Source organism: Mugil cephalus, chromosome 10 (assembly GCF_022458985.1).
Source record: "Mugil cephalus isolate CIBA_MC_2020 chromosome 10, CIBA_Mcephalus_1.1, whole genome shotgun sequence".
Classification (NCBI taxonomy): Eukaryota; Metazoa; Chordata; class Actinopteri; order Mugiliformes; family Mugilidae; genus Mugil; species Mugil cephalus.
Window position 1 is genome coordinate 26,996,418 of NC_061779.1, and position 18,507 is coordinate 27,014,924.

Below are 18,507 nucleotides of genomic sequence, written 5' to 3' on the forward strand. Positions count from 1 at the left end.
CTCTGGGTACTCCAGCTTCCACCCACAGCCCAAAGACATGCTCATTAGGTTCATTAGTGATTCTAAATTGGCCGTAAGTGTGAGTGTGAATGGTTGTCTGTCTCTCTGTGTTAGTCCTGTGATAGACTGGAGACCTGTCCAGGGTGTAGGCCAATGACAGCTGGGATAGGCTACAGCCCCCCTATTCCAATTGCTGGGATAGGCCCTAGTCTCTACAAGTGGGTATATAGCTAATGGCGGGAAGATGTTTGTTTGTTTTTGTTTTTTTTTTTTGTTTTGTTTTGTTTTTTAAGTATTTAAAAAAAAAAAAAAATCTTTTTAGAGGGGAATGGATCACATCACACAGATGAGGGCAGACTATGTCCATGACAAGTAGATGAAGTTAGTTTGATCAGTTTACCTTTGTACAGACTGCTGCACAGATTAGAAAAGTAATACAGCTCTGAAGTATAACTACATAGCTCTGATTTCATGCCTTTTCAGTCAGGGCCACTTTAGTCAAATCAACTTTTATTTCCCTTCTGTAACAACTTATTTTTGGGGGCATCAATCTGTTCAAAGACATTCCTACCATTCTATTTGCATACATGGGAGAGCAGACCTCCCTGTCACTCCTTGTGCTCATAAAGAAAAAATATGGTGTATGTTTTAGACTGGCAGTAAAAATAAATCACATCTTTCCTATTGTTTAAAATATTTAAAAGTATGTTTCGGCAGCATACATCATTGGAAACATTGCCTGGAGCTACCCCCATGCAGCAAACAACAGAACATGTTGTTTACTGCTGGTTAAACTAAACCAGCAAGATGTCGTTAAGACTCCATCCAGCCTGCTTAAGGATCTTTACCCCCCACCTTAACTGAGGTCACTTAACAGTTTCTTCACCAGTGACAAGGGAGTTTCCTTGCCACTGTTGCCTCAGTCTTTGTAGAGCGCCTTGTAATAATTTCTATATTATGTTATTATGTAATCTGTGCCTTTAAAGCAGCAGTTCTACTTTTCGACACTATATGTACTACGCTATGACATTATTCTTTATGGGCAACTGTTTTCCATCCTTGCCTACCTGTTGACTTATTATTCCAACATAAAGACAATGAACACAAATGCATAAACAAAATGCATTCCACGTGAGAAAACCTCAGCTAAGCGAAAGGCTCAGCATAAATTGTTGTTCTTGAGTCTGATATAGACAACGTTGTTGTGAAACACCTATTAGACAGAATTGGGCATTAAAAAGCTATGGGCTTTCTTGGAACAGGTAATAGTGTTGTGTAGAGAGTTGATAATGGGTCAGTTTACATGGTACAGCATGTCCACGTTGCATGGAGCACTGTGCACGTGCTCCGTAGGAACCTACTCCTACAGAACAGAAATAGATAGTCAACAGTAATGAATCAAGTCCAGACAGCTTAAAGAGGAATACACCCACAACCAGAAATCATGCTAAAGGTTGGTGAGACTTCAGCAAGAGAACAAAGTGAAACAGTATGTCCTTCTTGGTCTCAGTCAAAGGTTAAGTGCTGCAACCCATGAATTCTGCTCCACAGTTAGGCGTGGTAACAGAGGGTGGACACCAAGAGGAGGTGGTTCCCAGTGGAAAAATTATATACATGTATGTTTAAATTATCATAGGAAAATTGAAGAAACCACTAAACGATGGATGCTCAAATGTATTTTTGGACAGTATAAATAGTATAAATTTACAAACCTAAAACAGTTGAATGTGCAGTGTATTAGTCACTAATGATGAGCAGACATACTTTGTGTTGAACTAAATGTATTCAAAATAATCGTTTAGATAGACTTTAATATACAAATACAAATGTTATTTTATTAGGTATTTATACTACAAAAAATAGTACATATCCTTTACAAGAGATCATTATGCATGCCATCACACAAACTGTACTTTAAAATAAAGTATCAATAGTACAGGCCATGGTACTAAGTTTTTAAACTTTTTGAGTGTGTCGTGACATTGAATTTTTAACATTTTCTTTAATAGGTTTCCTAGTGCTTCCTGTTCATTTGCCCAAGTGACTCTCACCTGTGTCTTATCTTGTGATTTTTGACTGTGTGTTTTCCCCTGAATCTTGTTATCGAATCAGTTCTTTGTATGTCTATACAGTGTTTATACCTTTGTTTTGAGCTTTGTTTTTGCATTATCTTTTGGACTTGTTTGTATCTATCCTGCATTGTCTTCAGTAGCCTGTTTGCATCACCTTGACAATGTTTTTTTTTCAAACATCAAACATCGTCCCATCTTGTATTTGTGTCATTCCCTTCTTCCACCAGCCTAACCATACGTGTCAAGCCTTCCAATATGATCTGACTAATACACTTTTAACATCTACTCAAAGCACAAAACACTTGATTCAATCATAAAAAGTAAAAACAAAACAAAACAAAACACAATTTGCACTTCTCATAATCGAATGTGCTTTGTATGGGAATAGCAATATATTGCATGTATATTGCAGTCAGTGTGATCAGTAAAAAATCTAGCCAGTTTCTTCCAGAACGCCGGAACCAATGAAGAGGGGTTTCTAGAACTTCATGGCAATAAGACATTACAACAATACAGGGTATGCACATGACTTAACAGCAAGCAGACGTCTCCGTGGTTACGGTCAATGAGTGGCAAAAAGTGACAATTGAGCATGGAGATTAGCATCATTAGCTTGAATCATAGGCTTTAATGCAGTCTGAATTATAAAATTTTTAAAAAAGGGAAGAGTGTGCGTTTGTGTGCGGTTGACTGTACCAACAGATTTGAAAAGCAGTCAGAGATATATTTTTATAGATATCATGGATCGCTGCATTAGAAAAATCAACTGGAATCCAGGCACAGATACCTGGTGTTGAGGTTCACATTTAGTGTCAGGTAATATTAATTTATACTGTATTTTTTGATGAAGTCATACCTTAAGTTACTTCTTAAGTTACGTTCTGGAGGCCTGTCAGATACAGCAGGTAAAATAAGTATTAAACACATCACAATTTTTCATACTAAACATATCTCTAAAGGTGCTATTGACATGAAATTTTCTCCAGACGCCTGTATCACGAAGCAAGTTCAACTTACCCGGGGTTACTCCAACTTATCCAGCTGAACCTGACCACAACAATGACAGTCTGAATAAGCGGTATCATGACGCTGGTTATCAACTTGGTAACTTAAACCAGGTTTTTCTTGATGTGAATCGGTGAATGTGCACGTATAAAGGGCAGGTTCCAAGGCAGCAGACCAATCACAATCATGAGCGCTGATCCGCCAGCAAAAAGACTGCATACACCTCCTACGAGGAGCAAAGACTCATTCTCCTCAAATATGAAGAAGAAAAAGTAAATCTCACCGAAAAGTCAAACACCGTGGCTGCATCGAAGAGACGCCAAATGGCATGGAAAAGGATTGCAGATTGCATAAATTACACATCAATGGCTCAATTAGTTTACATTTAACACAGCCATGAATACCAATCACTGTGCTAATGTAATACATTACATCATATTAATATATCAAGTTGTTGGCCTGAATGAAATTATCCTGATTTTGAGCTGTGTTTAAGCTTAGCGGGGACAAATGGCAGAAATATACTCTTCTTTGTGTTGTTATCTGCTGGAAGGTGCGTTCATGCCATAACACTCCTCGCGATTTGGGCTCCAATCTCAATCGCCCAAGGGCATGTGATTCTTTCCCGAACAGCTGATTGGCTGGTGGGTGGAGCTTTTTATCGGATTCAGATAAATCCTGAAAGTTACCCTGACCCAAAGCAAGTTAGTCGTTCAGAGTAAGTTACCATGGTGACATACCTCAATAAGAATGAATCCAACTTCATGATACCGGAAACCCACGGTTAACCCTGAAGTTGCCTCGCTAAACCCGTAATCCTGGTTTGTGATACAGGTCTCAGGTGTTGGTAACAACCCAAGTAATCCATACATAGAAAGAAACCAAAACAAATAAGTTCAGAAATTAAGTCTTGTGTAATAATGTGAAATGACACAGGGAAAAAGTATTGAACACGCTTACTGATATTCATTTAATATTTTGTACAAAAGCCTTTGTTGGTAATGAAGCTTCAAGATGCCTCCTGTCTGGAGAAACTAGTCGCATGCATTGCTCAGATGTGATTTTGGCCCATTCTTCCACACAGTCTTTAAATCTTGAAGGTTCCGTGGGCCTCTTCTATTAACTCTGATTTTCACTTCTTTCCATAGATTTTAAATTGGAAGTCAGGTGATTGGCTGGGCCATTCTAACAGCTTTATTTTCTTTCTCTGAAGTCAGTTGAGAGTTTCCTTGGCTCTATGTTTGGATCAATGTCTTGCTGAAATGTCCACCCTCGTTTCATCTTCATCATTCTGGTAGATGGCAGCAGATTTCTCAAGAATGTCTCGGTACATTTTTCCATTCATCCTTCTGCCAGTATTATATTCAGAAAAACAGATCATGACCACATCATGATTTTCCCACCTCCAAACTTCACTGTCGGTATGGTGTTTTTGGGGTGATGTGCAGTGCGTTTTGTCTTCCAAACATGGTGTGTTATAGCATCCAAAGAGTTCAAATTTTGCTCTCATCTGACCAGACTATGTTCTCCTGGTATTTTACAGGCTTGTCCGAATGTTATGCAGCAAACTTTAATGAGCTTCAACATGCTGTTTCTTCAGAAATGGAGTCTGGCGTGGTGAGCGTACATAGAGGCCATGGCCATTGAGCGTTGCTTATTGTTTTCTTTGAAACAATTGTACCTGCTAATTCCAGGTCTTTCTGAAGCTTTTCATTAGTGGTCCTTGGATATTGGACAACTCTTCTGATAATTCTTTTTACTCCTCTGTCAGAAATCTTGCGAGGGGCACCTGGTCGTGGCTGGTTTATGGACGAATGATGTTCTCCACTTCCAGATTATGGCCCCAACAGTGCTCACTGAGTTTAGAAATCCTTCTGTAACCAATGCCATCAGAATGTTTTGCAACAATAAGGTTGTGAAGGTTGTGAGAGAGTTCTTTGCTGTTACCCATCATGAGATGTTCCTTGTGTGACACCTTAGTAATGACACACCTTTTTACAGGCCATCAGTTTGGACTGAACCAGCTGATATTCATTTGTACTGACAAGGGGCAGGATGGCTTTCTGATCACTGATAGATGTCAGCTGGTGTCTTGGCTTTCCATGCCTTTTTCCACCTCCCTTTCTGTGTGTTCAATACTTTTTCCTCTGTTATTTTACATTGTTACACATAACTTAATTTTGAACTTACTTGTTTTGGTTTCTTTCTATGTATGGATTACTTGGGTTGTTACCAACACCTTCATGATACAGGCTTCTGGAGAAAATGTCATGTCAATAGCACCTTTAGAAATATGTTCACTATGAAAAAACTGATGTGTTCAATACTTTACCCGCTGTAAGTTTGTTGATGTTGTTTGGGCGAATTTACAGTTGACAGTAACTATTTCAGTTCCAACAATAAATAACAATAAAACAATAAACAGAATATTTATGATCACTCATCATCATGCTTTTAACGTCCAGTCAGACGCTCCACTATTGTATGGCTAACGTTACTTTTCAGTAAAGCTCTTAGCGTTAGCATCTTTTATTTAGCTACATTTATCATAACAGAAATTAACTAAAACTAACTGAAACTGAGGCTAATCCACTTTTACAAATCCATACTAGTTCTTATGGATCATTGTCAAATTCAACTGTCCTTAATTTGATCCGATAATCCACTTTTTTCCCGATCTTGCTGTATTTACTGATACATTTCACCATGTTTGTACCACTCAGGGGGGCGTGACTCCAGGCAGCAGTGATGTTAATGTACACCATCTATACTCTTTATATAGATTATGACTTTCTAAATATTCTATCTGTGTAAATGAGATTTTGTTTACTTTATTGGTCAATAGATGTTTGTGATGTTTCTGGTTGAGGCATTTTACAGAGAAGGTAAAGGGAAGGCACTCCCCTTTTTTACCTGGTAGTGTGTGCACAGTTATGTCCTCTGACTAGTTGAAGCCATGTCAATAACACTAATGTGATGGCTCTTTTGTTTTTCACAAATGTCTAAAACTGTTCTGTTGTTCATGTTGATGACGTTTACTTTGAAATTATTCTTTGGTGGCTTTTAGTTTGAAATTACTTTACACCCACAGGGAGAGGTTTAATATGTTATCAATCGCCAGAGTTTTGGAGTTTAGATAAATCTAAAATCATTGCTACTGCTTCGGGCTCATATTATTTGTTGAAGAATCCTCACCTACTCTAAACCAGTATCCTAGGTGTGGTATACCTTTATTATTGTTATTATTATTATTAGAAATGTTCAAATTATGACTAGTTACCCACTGAATAGAGAAAACAGATTGCATCAGAAATGGAGTATACTGGAGTATACTTCTGCAGAGTGATGATGATGATGTGATGGTGATGGTAATGATGATGTTGTTGTTGACGATGACTGTGATGATAAAGGTCACAAAAAACTTACTTGTGCACAGCAGAGCAGCAAATGCATTAATAGCTGCCCTGAAAGAGAAACAGAAGGTGCAATTAGTGTCTAATACATTTTAATGACTACAAAAACATATATTTCATACGAGATACTACTGTGGTCAGCAAATGAGTGTATCAATACACATTGATTTCAATGTCCAGTCAGTACCTTTTAGGAAATTATTCTTAGATATGATTATTGATGTATTTTAAAACATCAGTGGAGCAAGAAAATGAAACACAACACCGCCACTGGCCTCCACTAAGCTCTGATCCACCTTAAAGAGACCAAGCAAGAATTCTATTTGTCAAGTGCAACTTAGCCATCAATACCACCATCCCACACATTCATCACCTCTCCTGGATCAAGGACTTTCTTTCAAACTGCCCGCCAACTGTGAAATTAGGCCCACACAGTACCTCCCCCATCATCCTCAGCACTGGCTTCCCACAGGGCTGTGTGTTGGGCCTTCTGCTATATATCTCCTTCAACACCATTACTAAGCTTGCATGTGACACTATCGTGGTTAGACTCATTCATTGTGTTGATGAGACAACTTACATATACCGCTTTCACATCGAAAATCCCGGGTCGACCCGGCATTTTCAGATCTGAGTCGACACGCCTTTGGTGCGCTTTCACATTGGCAGAAGTCCCCAGTCGGACTTTCACTGTGAGAGCTCATATGCCATTGCGTACATTGCAGATAACATTGCAGTTTGTTGATGACCTAAAGAATGGACTGACCAAACCCCCAATCCTTCAAAAGTCTGCTAATATTGGAATAAATCACTGTGTCCTGCACAGAGCTGGATATCTGCTGCCAAATCTCCTCTTCTCCTCAGATGCAGAGTGTTGACATGATTGTTAAAAAGTGTGGGAGTTCGCTATACAAACTATAAACACAGCCGCCATTCAGCTATGCGCTTCCAGTAACGATGGTGTAACAACACACTTGATTTGTTTGATTGAAAAAAAGAACAATAAACTGCTCTAAAGAGATCAGTTTTTATGGGAGTAGACCTTCCTGTTCACATCGAAGTCACGTGGAGCTGAGCCAATAAAATGTTGACCCAGGTCGTTTGACCCCCCTTTCAAGGGGCTAGATCCTGAAGCTGTCAACCTGGTGCACTCACAAGAAGTCTGTTGGACAGCAAACCCCTCTGCAGAAGTGGAGAAGGCCCAGCAGCAATTACACTTTCTGACAGGGCTTTGCATGAACTGAAGCTGCAGAGGGTGATAAAAAAAAGGTAGAGAAAACAATTGGCTAACCTCTGCCTTCACACAGTTACAGTACACACAGTTACATCCATTACAGGTAAACTACACTTTTTAGGGCTCTACACATGATGGTGTTTTCATGCAAAATACATGAAATGAAAATCTACAACTACTGAGAAATATTTAAGAAAAAAAAAATCTTTTTTGAGAATTCTCACTTACTGATGGTATGTCAACCAACAGTGCTCTATGGACAAAAATAATGTTCCTGTCCTGAACGGGAGGAAATGTGCTGAGGAAATTGAAGCCAGTAGCTGATGAAAATGCAGCGCATGTTTCCGATGTCACTTATCCTGCACGTCATGTTTTCTAGTTTTGTCCGACAAATGTTTCACATTCACAATTCTTTGTTGGATCCATGCCGTACCTCCTCCAAAAAGCAAGCACGGAAAACCAGAAAGTGAATTCTTGGCTACACCTGCCGTTAGCCAGTTATTTCTTTCAAACCAAGAAACACAAAACTTACAGTTTTGTTGTTTGTCCATTTCAGTTATTTGAACATTGTTAGGCCGATGTGATCCCAGTCTCTTAACTTCCAACTTTTCTTAAAAAGTCATTGAGGAAAATGGATTAGGAATCAAGTAATCCACTTGGTTCATGCTAACTGCGCCACAGCTTAATTCCTTCTCCTTCCTTCCACTCTGGCACCAGCAGCACTTTTGACCAGCGGCCTGAGGGCTGACTGGATTTAGCCCAAATGATCATGAATGACAGGGTGTGACATGACACCTGTCAATCACTCACAAGCATTTAAATGAATGAGAGTGGATGGTAGGGGTGGTAAAAAAAAAAAAAAGCCCATTTAGAGATATTCTATGTTATTCTTTTGACTTTTTGGTGTTGCTGTCCTTGGTATCACTGAAAACAAGAAAATATCCAGTGAGCAGCAGTTGTGTGGACGAAAATGCCTTGTTGATGTGGGAGGTCAGAGGAGAATGGGCAGACTGGTTCCAGATGATAGAAAGGCAACAGTAACTGAAATACCCAGCCATTACAACCAAGGAATGCAGAATACCATCTCTGAACACGTCGAACCTTGATGAAGATGGGCTACAGCAGCTGAAGACCACACTGGGTGCCACTCCTGTCAACTAAGAACAGTAAACTGAGACTACAGTTCACACAGACTCACCAACACTGGACAATAGAAGATTGGAAAAACATTGCCTGGTCTGACGAGTCTCGATTTAAGCTGCCACATTCGTATGGCAAGGTCGGAATTTGGCGTAAAGAACATGAAAGCATGAATTCATCCTGCCTTGTATCAACGGTTCAGGCTGGTGGTGGTATAATGGTGTGTGGGAAATTTTCTTGGCACACGTTGGGCCCCTTAGTACAAACTCAGTATTGTTGCTGACCATGTCTATCCCTTTATGACCACAGTGTACCCATCTTTTCACGGCTGCTTCCAGCAGGATAATGCACCATGTCACAAAGCTCATATCATCTCAAACTGGTTTCTTGAACATGAGAATGAGTCACAGTCACCAGATCTCAATCCAATAGAGCACCAGATGGTGGAACAGGAGATTCGTATCATAGATGTGCGGCCGACAAATCTGCAGCAACTGTGTGATACTATCATGTCAATATGGACCAAATCTCTGAGAAATGTTTCCAACACCTTGTTGAAAGTATGTCACGAAGAATTAAGGCAGTTCTGAAGGAAAAAGTGGGTCCAACCTTACACTAGCAAGGTGTACCTAAGTGGCCAGTGAGTGTATATATAGGTGCTGTGCTTTATTTATTTACTTTTATTTTGTAGTATAGTCAAGGCAGAATGGATGATGCCCAAACAGGAGAACACATGGAATATAAAAAGAGAGTATGGAGAACTTATAAATAGATTGTGTGGAAGCTCAGGGGTAACAGCACCCCTGATCCTGAGGGGCCTCATTCCTGGCATTGTCATAATGTATATACCATGTCTATACTATATATACACTGTTGCCTATAAAGTTAGAATGATAATTTTTTTTTTGTTGTTAGGAAATTATTGTGACAGTGTAAATCATATAAATAGCAATAAAGGGAGGTATGTGTCTGAAAACAAAATTATTTGAACTTTATCGTCAACTGCGAATATATGGTATAATAGAGAACCACAATATTTATGAAGACAGTTATGTATGATGAAATGATTCAACTCTAAGTATATATGCATTAAGGTGCTGAAATTAAACTATACATCTAAAGAAGAGCTGTAAAAGGTAATAGGGATTTACACAAAGTGTGGTCATTTGTCAATGATAATTTGTCTATGTACACTTTTAAACAGTTCTACCTGCAATCAGTTTTTTTTAACCTCTACATATGAGACTACTTGTTTTTCATGATTATGCTTTTTTTCTTTTTTTTTTATGTTGTCCAACATACCTAATGTCTGATGAGATCCATGATTTAATAGAATCACTTAGCCTTTCAAAATCAGTTTAAAGAGCTACATAATCTAAAGGCCATTTACTTGACCTGGTACTTTACTTTGCTTTCTGTGCAAAGATAATAGATATAATGGATGTCAGACTGGGTGGAGCTTGCATGTTCTCCCTTTCTCTGTATGGGTTTTCTCTGGGTACTTCAGTTTCCTCCCATTTCCAAAGACATACTTGTTAGGTTTTGGTGATTCTAAATTGACTGTAGGTGTGAGTGTGAGTGCCCACCACTCACCCGGTGACAGCTGGGACAACTGTGCCCCTTGACCCTACTGAGGATAAGCAGTGCAACTTGATGACTAGGTCTTTCCTACCACTGACTCTGCAATCAAATCTAACAATGCTTTTCCAATTTGTCTTTTGCATTACAATACATACATAAAATCGGGATAACCTACAGTATTAGTCTCTTTCCATTTTCAACCATATTGCTTAAGAATATTAATTTAAATAATATAAATACAACCGAGACTAAGAAATAAATTAACTGATACAAAAGAAAATTCACAACAAACTGACAAATAATTGTCATAATAAAAACAGTGCCATGGGGTCTCGCAGGCTATCAAAGACTGTATATTTCTTGTTTATTAAAAAAAAAAAAAAAAAAAAAAAAAAAGCTATGAATTGTGAGATGTTTATTCAAATTGTTACCTTGCTTGCACAATATTGCTTTTGAGCACATGTTCAAGGTTGTTGAGTCTGCATCTTCTGCAGCCAAACTTTTGACGGTTTTTGAAGGCTCACTTCCATACATGCAGGTGAAAAACTGACATGATGTCACACGTAGTGTTGGGACAGCAATAGAGCTAAGGGGGCGATAATTAAAAATTCAGTGGCACTGAAGTTAAACAGCCAAATCTCTGCTGATTTTCGGTCTGGTTACTACTGTTTACGTCAGCCCCAGTGCCATTATGGTACCCATCCCTATCTGTCACTGCCCAAGCCACAACACTTCTGGCCTCCTGTTATCTGCCTGTGGCTTCCAGACACCCCTACTCACTAATGGGCACAAAAGGCACTTTTCTTCATCTTCTTCTTCTAACCCTGCTGTATACAAGAAGGTTCTAAGTATGCTGCCATAATCCATAGATGGAATCCTTTCCAGGTCTCCAAGAAGACCACATATTCTGACATATAAGAGCCTTCCTCCCAGTAATTCTGTCACATGGAGGCAAACCTCTCATTCTTTTGGGAAAGCTCCAACACAGAGTCCAGGACTTGTGTATAGACCTCTTCATGAATCAACTGTAAATCAAAGTATGACCAACTTTCACTTCTACAGTATCTCATACCTGGAATAATCTGAAGAGGAAATGAAGTACTACTTAGCATTGTAGCCTAACAGATATGACAGAGCAATCAACTGTTGATTTGCTGACCGCAAAGTGCTGAGAGATAGTTGGAAAGTTGTATAAAGTCTTTTCTGCTTTAAAACTATAGACTGTAGCCAACCGGCATATCTAACTGTCACCACATTAAAGTTATAATTGGATGAACCAATGTGGCAGGCATGACTTCTGTCACATGTAAAATTGTGTTGCCAATAGTAATAAATAAGTTTCAGCTGCCTTTCGAATATGGACTCACACCTTCTTCGTAACGTGTTAGTACAATTAGCAGATGGCTTCTGCATGAAAATTATTCAGAAAATTTACCCAGAGAGCAATAAATATGTGATGTCAGGGGATCAAATTTCCTAACACCACTGAGGAGTGTAATGTCCTCTGCTTGACATAAATCCAGGCAGAGTAGTCTTAGTGTTCGTGGTATGCTCCACTGGATATACTAAGAGATGTTTGCTATATGAGCCAAATGCCATGCAAATCATTTGTGACAGATGAGAAGAGGACATACAATCTCAGATGCAGGTTGTACATGGAGATGGTTCTTTGAGCTTCGGTGGTGGTAGTGTTAGGAATTAAATGCTTGTCATTCCAATGATTCAAATTTTCATGTTGGTTAATATGTCTATCGAAGTGAGATCAGTGTGTTACTATAACGCCTTATTAAATGACATAGCATTTTAGGGTTATATAGCATTTTCTACCTCTTGGTACTCAAAGTGCTTTACAGTCACGATAACACATCTACCCATTTGTCTACACCACCACACACATTCACACACACGTGCCAAGTACTGGAAGCAACTCAGTGTCGAGTGTCTTGCTCAAGGACACTTCATATATCAGGGATCAAAACCTCTGGTTTGTGGACAACCCACTCTACATAATGACCCGCAGAAATAAAAAGTTAGAATGTAGAGATCATATTTAGCAAAGACTTTGACCTAGCAGACATCTGTCTTTTAGTTAATATTAGTCAGCAACAGTTTCTGACCACTGGGACACTCCTCTGGTTCTTTAAGCGTATATGAGTGCTTTGGGGATGATCAGTGGAAAATACAGAAAGCTTGCTCATACTTACTTGATGGTGTGCAGATGCTTGGTGGTGTACAGAGGAATAAGGTGGTAGATGACATCCAGTCCATGGTTTTCTCTAATTAGGTTCGCTGTAGAGACTGTAAGGAAAACACAGCAGACTTTAGCACCATTGCTCATGTGGTCAACAAACACATCACACACAGAGAAGAGATACAAACTACCTTTTGTTGCTGGCAGCATTTTTTCTTGCTGGTGGCAACTTCAAAATGGAAACTAAGTGGGCATACACAGCTTTGATAGTAATTGTGTGCAATAAAGTCTTTCAGCCTTCACTAAGTATTGGTTTAATTTCATTTCATTATTAAACATGTCTATATATCTCATGTCTGTGATTGTAGATTGGACTATATATTATCAGAATATTTTTTGTAACTTTACTACCTCATTCTTACACTATTTTTAAGATTATTTTATTTTTATCTTATTATCTTATTATTTTTTTCCTTAACTCACACTCTTATGTCTGTGTAAGATTAATAATCAGATTTTATGAGATTGTTTGGAAAATTATGCCCAAAATAAATTGTTGCTGCCTGTGTGAGGCCCAGCATGAGTTAAGGTGAGTACATGCTTTAAGGTTTTGGTGAGCTAAAGTTTAGGTTAGGGTTAGTTAGGGATACGCAAGTATTAATTAGACTGAGAGACTCTGGTTGTACCTGATGAGGAGAAGACTTGGATGACCAAGAGGCAGGCTGTAGCCATCCTAGCATGTTTGACATTGTGTTTGAGCAGATTCAAAGTGAGCAGCACAGCTCCAGCCTCCTCAGCCTTCATACCAATGCGACGATCTGCATATACAAATACATGTAAAAAAAAAAAAAAAATGTAGATGGTGATATAAATCAGTACAAAAACAACATTAACAGGAGTTTTAGAAACGCTTTTTAGTCACTCTTAGAACATGGTATAATTACTATTTAATTAATTTCCTACTACATAATATAAGATAATGGTAATCATTTTGCCTTGCAAACTCTCTAATACATTGTTTTTTTATTTTAATTTCAGTCATTATAAGGGATTGTCTTTTTTCTAAACCCACCTCTTTGTCCAACTTTAGCCAGCAGATGCAGCACCGGCAGCAGGATGGTGTAGTTGGGACTTGAAGTGCAGGCATTGTTGACCAGTGTCGTCAGTAAGACCTCACTACCACGTTTACTGATCAAATGGCGGATGAGACGATCTGTAGCAGAACAGAAAGACCATATCTGTAATTAACTAGCAAGCTGTTTGTCTAGTTTCTTTCATCTTTGAATGTAAACTGAAACAGAGTTGTGACTCGCTGTGAATTGCTCCACAGAATAATTAAGATACTTTCCACCACTTTGTGCATTGAACAACTCCCCTCCTGTCTGTACTAGCTTGTTGGGGCTAACTGCTTTAATGGCATTCTTGTATGTAATCTCGGATTCCACTGTAAGTCGTCAAAAATAAATTTTGTGGTCAGAAGCAGTTCTTATCTTAACTTACCAGCTGGCAGAAGTTGATCCAGGGCAGTGAGGATATTCAAGGTGCTCTCCATATCCCCAGCATTCTATGGAGATAAAAACAAAATAAAGAACACCAGAAGATATATAATCACAGCTGCAAAATTATATTATGCATATGCTCTGTCACTTATGTTTCTGTATTGAAATGAACTGTCTGGGCGCCCCTCTTGAGGACAAGCAATAATAGTTATTCATTTTTTTATGTATAGTAGATTTGTAGTTTCAGAACATATTAGCAAAGAGTCCATGGAGCCATGAGTGTGAGAGACAAAAAATAGCAGCAGCTATTCCTCTCAAGAAACATGTGTAAGACCCTGTGGACATATCGGTTTACATATCCCTAATGTCTCATTTACTCTACATGCTAAAGGATCACCAGTCCTCTCAGAAGAATTTCTAATCCCAAATGTTCAAAATGTTTTCCGGGCGACTGAAGTGCAGCCAGCTCTGGCTGATTAAATTCTGCACTTTCATCAGAAATCTTTCAGGGTAGCCAAGTCTCTCCTTCATTAAAACGGGTTGTACGAAGAGACCTCTTCCAGTGGCCAAGTATCTGCCTGATAAAAATAGCTTAATGCAGACAGCCTCTTTAGGTGGCCAACAACCTGCCTGCTGAAACAGAGGCAAACAGTCCAAACTTGTGTTGAGCTACTGAAATGAGAGACTGTTGCTAAACACAGTAGTAACAAAATCTCTGATCGCGGAACAAGTCACTGCCGCAGCAAATGAAATACAGAGCTGTTTGATTTGGATCAGCAAATCTATAATAAGGTCTGTGGCCATGTCTTGCTTAAAAGTAATCTGCAGTGAGTAAAAGAAAGACTGATAGCTTCAGAGACCGTTTAGTTGCAGTCTGTAGTGAAACGAAAAAGACACAAAACTCAAAAACACCATCAATCCCATCACCGTAAACCTCCAGACGAGGCATCCCAGCACACTCATGATTATAAATGAATATTTTAAGACTGTTAAAATGTCAAAGGCACTGACGAACTCCACACCATAAGTGAACACCAAAAAGGTTAATACAATGAACTTGATGTTTGCCAATGTTTAAGGTAGGCATATGGCGCCGCCACCCAGGAGCTTATCACCATCAGGAGTGTCCAACAGCAGTCTGTGGAAATAGAGTGATATAGGACAACTGACTGCAGAATGGTTCATGAATGCCATGGGGATGACAGTAGGGGTCTCACTCAGTGTATGACGCACTACATCTGGTTTGTGAGGAAACTGGGGAGACAGATTCTCCATTATTAAGCTGTGTATGAACAAGGACATAACCAGAAATCAGTGATTTCATTGCAACGGACAATAAGAAATCAAGAAGTAGTTGAGGAGGGAGCAGAGTTTGATTAACCCTCCTATTATCTTTGGGGTTAATTTGGCCCAATTCAGTGTTTAACATCTCTAAATATATAATTAACATCTTTTTTTTCCCTTCATATTTAATCACTTTTCCTAATTCAATGGGAAACCTGACATGGACACTAGCCCCAACATAATATATGTTATTAGTTTTGATAATAAGTAATTTATATCATTTTTACTGGGATACTAAGGTTGCTGGAACATTTTGTCATAGTAGCCCCAGTAACGTTTTTAGCATTTAAACTTGCTATGACTTGGTTACAATTGGGGTGCGGTCAGCGTTAGGGTAAGGGTAAGGGTAAGGGTAAGGGAATGCATTATGTCAATGGAAGAGTAAGGAGAGTGACAAGTAGTGAGTAATGAGACAGTGGAAACGTGTGTGTGTGTGTGCTCGTGAGTGTTTGTGTGTATGATTCCCCCAGTCTTAGTGCAGCAAGCCTGAAAGGTCATCGTTTTATTTTTTTGTTTTGACCAGTCATTATCTCTTTTGAGAGTATGACATGCTGTGCAGTTCCTGTTTAATGTAACTTAGAAAGTCATTTTTGTTGTACTTTTTTCATCGAGCATTTTCCAACTACTGACTAAAACTACTAATGCTCAGTCTATGTGGTTAGCCATGCAGTTTTAATGTAGAGCTTTAAAACAGAAAGGACAATTCCATTTTGAGTTGAAAACAGCCACTCTTTCTCAGCATCTCTTGTACAGAAACTGATCACACAGTAGTTCATGAACAGACAAGCACAGTCTTGCATGTGGATCCCTACCTGCAGAGAGGAAATGAGGTCCTCTAAGCTGCTGGAGGAGCTTGGAGAGGTTGTCATAATTGGTTGGCCTCCTTCTGTGCGGTTCAGCCAGTCGGTGAAACAGGTGAGAAATAAACAGGCAGACAAAAAGGTGAACTGATAGTACCTAAGAGAAAAATGGCAGAACCTTCAAAGTATCTGTCTTCTTCGTATCTCTCTTACCCCCGCACAGACGTGTTGCAGCTGTGTCTAAAGACAGAAAGGAGCAACACAGAGACCTTCCCTGACTTAACTTTAATACCCACTAGGGCCAGGGAGGGGGCACATGTGTGGGTGTATGTGTGTCATTGCTGCAGCCACATGTACTCTGTATGTAAGGTTTGTGTTTGCATCTTTAAATCCTTGCATGCAAAAACTTCTCACTGTACGTGTTTGTTCTTACTAAAAGTAAATTTGAAAACATTTCTAGAATTCTACACTACATTCTTGCTGGTATTTGACCAGTATTTTAAAAAAAATGTGTTAAGGTGTGTTGAGAGATGTGCAGGACTCACAAGAGGAGGAAGAAGGAAGAACTGTGTCTTTTTTTACACTAACTTGTCAAACATAGGATAGATATTCTATAAAACTTCATGTGTTTTGTATTGTAAAGTACAAGAAAAGTGTATTAGTACATTTTGCATGGACAAAGGGTTTTGTTTTTTTCTCACTATTAGAAGTGGTTAAATCTCTGTGTTGTTTTTTGTCTATAGTGCACCAACATGCCTCTGCATATGTAACCCTATCCCTCCAGGATAAAGAGCTCCAGAAAACATTTGTGCTGTGGTGTTGAGAAGACTGTCACTATAAAAAGGCCTTGACCAGCAGGGCAGCTGCAGGACACAAACTATATTAAGGGGTTTGAGTTCACGTCCAAGTAACTACCGAACACAGAAAAAAATATTCATTGCTGCAGAGTGTTATCCTGCTAACTTGAATAATCTGTGTTATCTTGCCAGAGTGAGAGTTGTTGAGAATAAAATTGTATCCCACCCACACTGGAAAGGGTGGGTTACAAGGAAAGTATTGCAACAAGATCCAGGACAGGGACAGTTTGGTCACTTTTTTTTTTTTTTTTTTTTTTTTTAACTCTTCTCCTTTTTTTTGTCTTTATTGATTTTAATCCCATTTTAATTCATTTGATTCCATTCATTCCATTTTAGTAAAAAATGTTTGGACATTTTATCATTTTTGTTTCACAGCAAGCTATTCTTCTCAGGCACTTTGACTTTGGATTCCACATCTCCAGTTCTTTATTATGTTACTTTTGTTGTTCTGCTTGTGTAGCTTATAATGTAGCGTAATTTAATAGATTTAATATGCATTTTTCAAAAATATCACATAGGTTGTTTTCCAAAACAGGGAAGGGCTCAACTAGCTCATTATTGAGAACCAACTCCAACAGTAAACCTAACAAAAATTTGCATACTACATACTCAGGTTATACAAATCCACGAATCACACAAGAGAATTATGTCTTGGCCGACCGGTTGATTTCAGATTCTTTTGGTCTATGGTATGGTAGTATAATTGCATCCTCATTCAAGTTATTGTAGCCGCAATAGCATTTACAGTGAAACAACATAAAATACATAGCATTTGTTATTGTAGTTTATTTTATTTTTAAATCACATACCATTTATTGCCCACATGTTTGTATGATCTTTGCACATTTCAGATGTGGCACATCATGACAATAAAGCAATTAAATTCAGTTCAGTTCAATTCAATTCAAACAACAAAGCAAGATTAACTATGGGAATATCAATGCAAGAAAAAATAGATAAAATAAGTATGTAGCACAAACAATATAAACAACATAAAAGAAGATGAAATAAAAAATTGATTTCCTTCTACATTAACTAAAGGTTATTATAATCAGAATCCCATAGGTTGTGAAAGAGTGTACAGTTTAGCTGCTGATTTTTGTTTGTTTGTTTATTATGCAGATTTTACACTCATTTTACACATTTCAGAGATTTATGATGCAGTCAAAACCCCTCATGAAAACTGGTTTAGTCTATGTAAACTTGGCTTAATGTATGTAATACTTTGCCGTTATGAGAACTGTGTCAATCATCCAGTTTTCTGGTTTTAAATAAGTCAGCCCTCAAAATGCATCCACGTGAATTCAGCAGAATGAATGATTCTTCCATTTGTTTCTACAAATGTTGGGATTGTTTCAAGCAACAAGAATG

At 38.5% G+C, this 18,507-nt stretch overlaps 1 protein-coding gene across 2 annotated transcripts in view; it reads right to left on the reverse strand.

The window, feature by feature from the left end:
- LOC125015466 (cytosolic carboxypeptidase 4) overlaps window positions 1–16,547 on the reverse strand; it is a 53,762-nt gene extending 37,215 nt beyond the window's left edge. Inside the window, exons 1-7 of one of the 2 annotated variants that reach the window (XM_047597363.1) lie at window positions 16,493–16,547; window positions 16,292–16,365; window positions 14,137–14,200; window positions 13,709–13,849; window positions 13,323–13,454; window positions 12,650–12,743; window positions 6,504–6,541 (exon numbers count right to left, since the gene is read on the reverse strand). In XM_047597363.1, coding sequence (XP_047453319.1) covers window positions 6,504–6,541; window positions 12,650–12,743; window positions 13,323–13,454; window positions 13,709–13,849; window positions 14,137–14,200; window positions 16,292–16,348 — 526 coding nt within the window. In that variant the 5' untranslated portion in view covers window positions 16,349–16,365; window positions 16,493–16,547. The remainder of the gene's footprint in view (window positions 1–6,503; window positions 6,542–12,649; window positions 12,744–13,322; window positions 13,455–13,708; window positions 13,850–14,136; window positions 14,201–16,291; window positions 16,366–16,492) is intronic. The other variant, XM_047597364.1, reaches the window with a different exon arrangement.
- Between the last annotated feature and the right edge of the window lie 1,960 nt (window positions 16,548–18,507).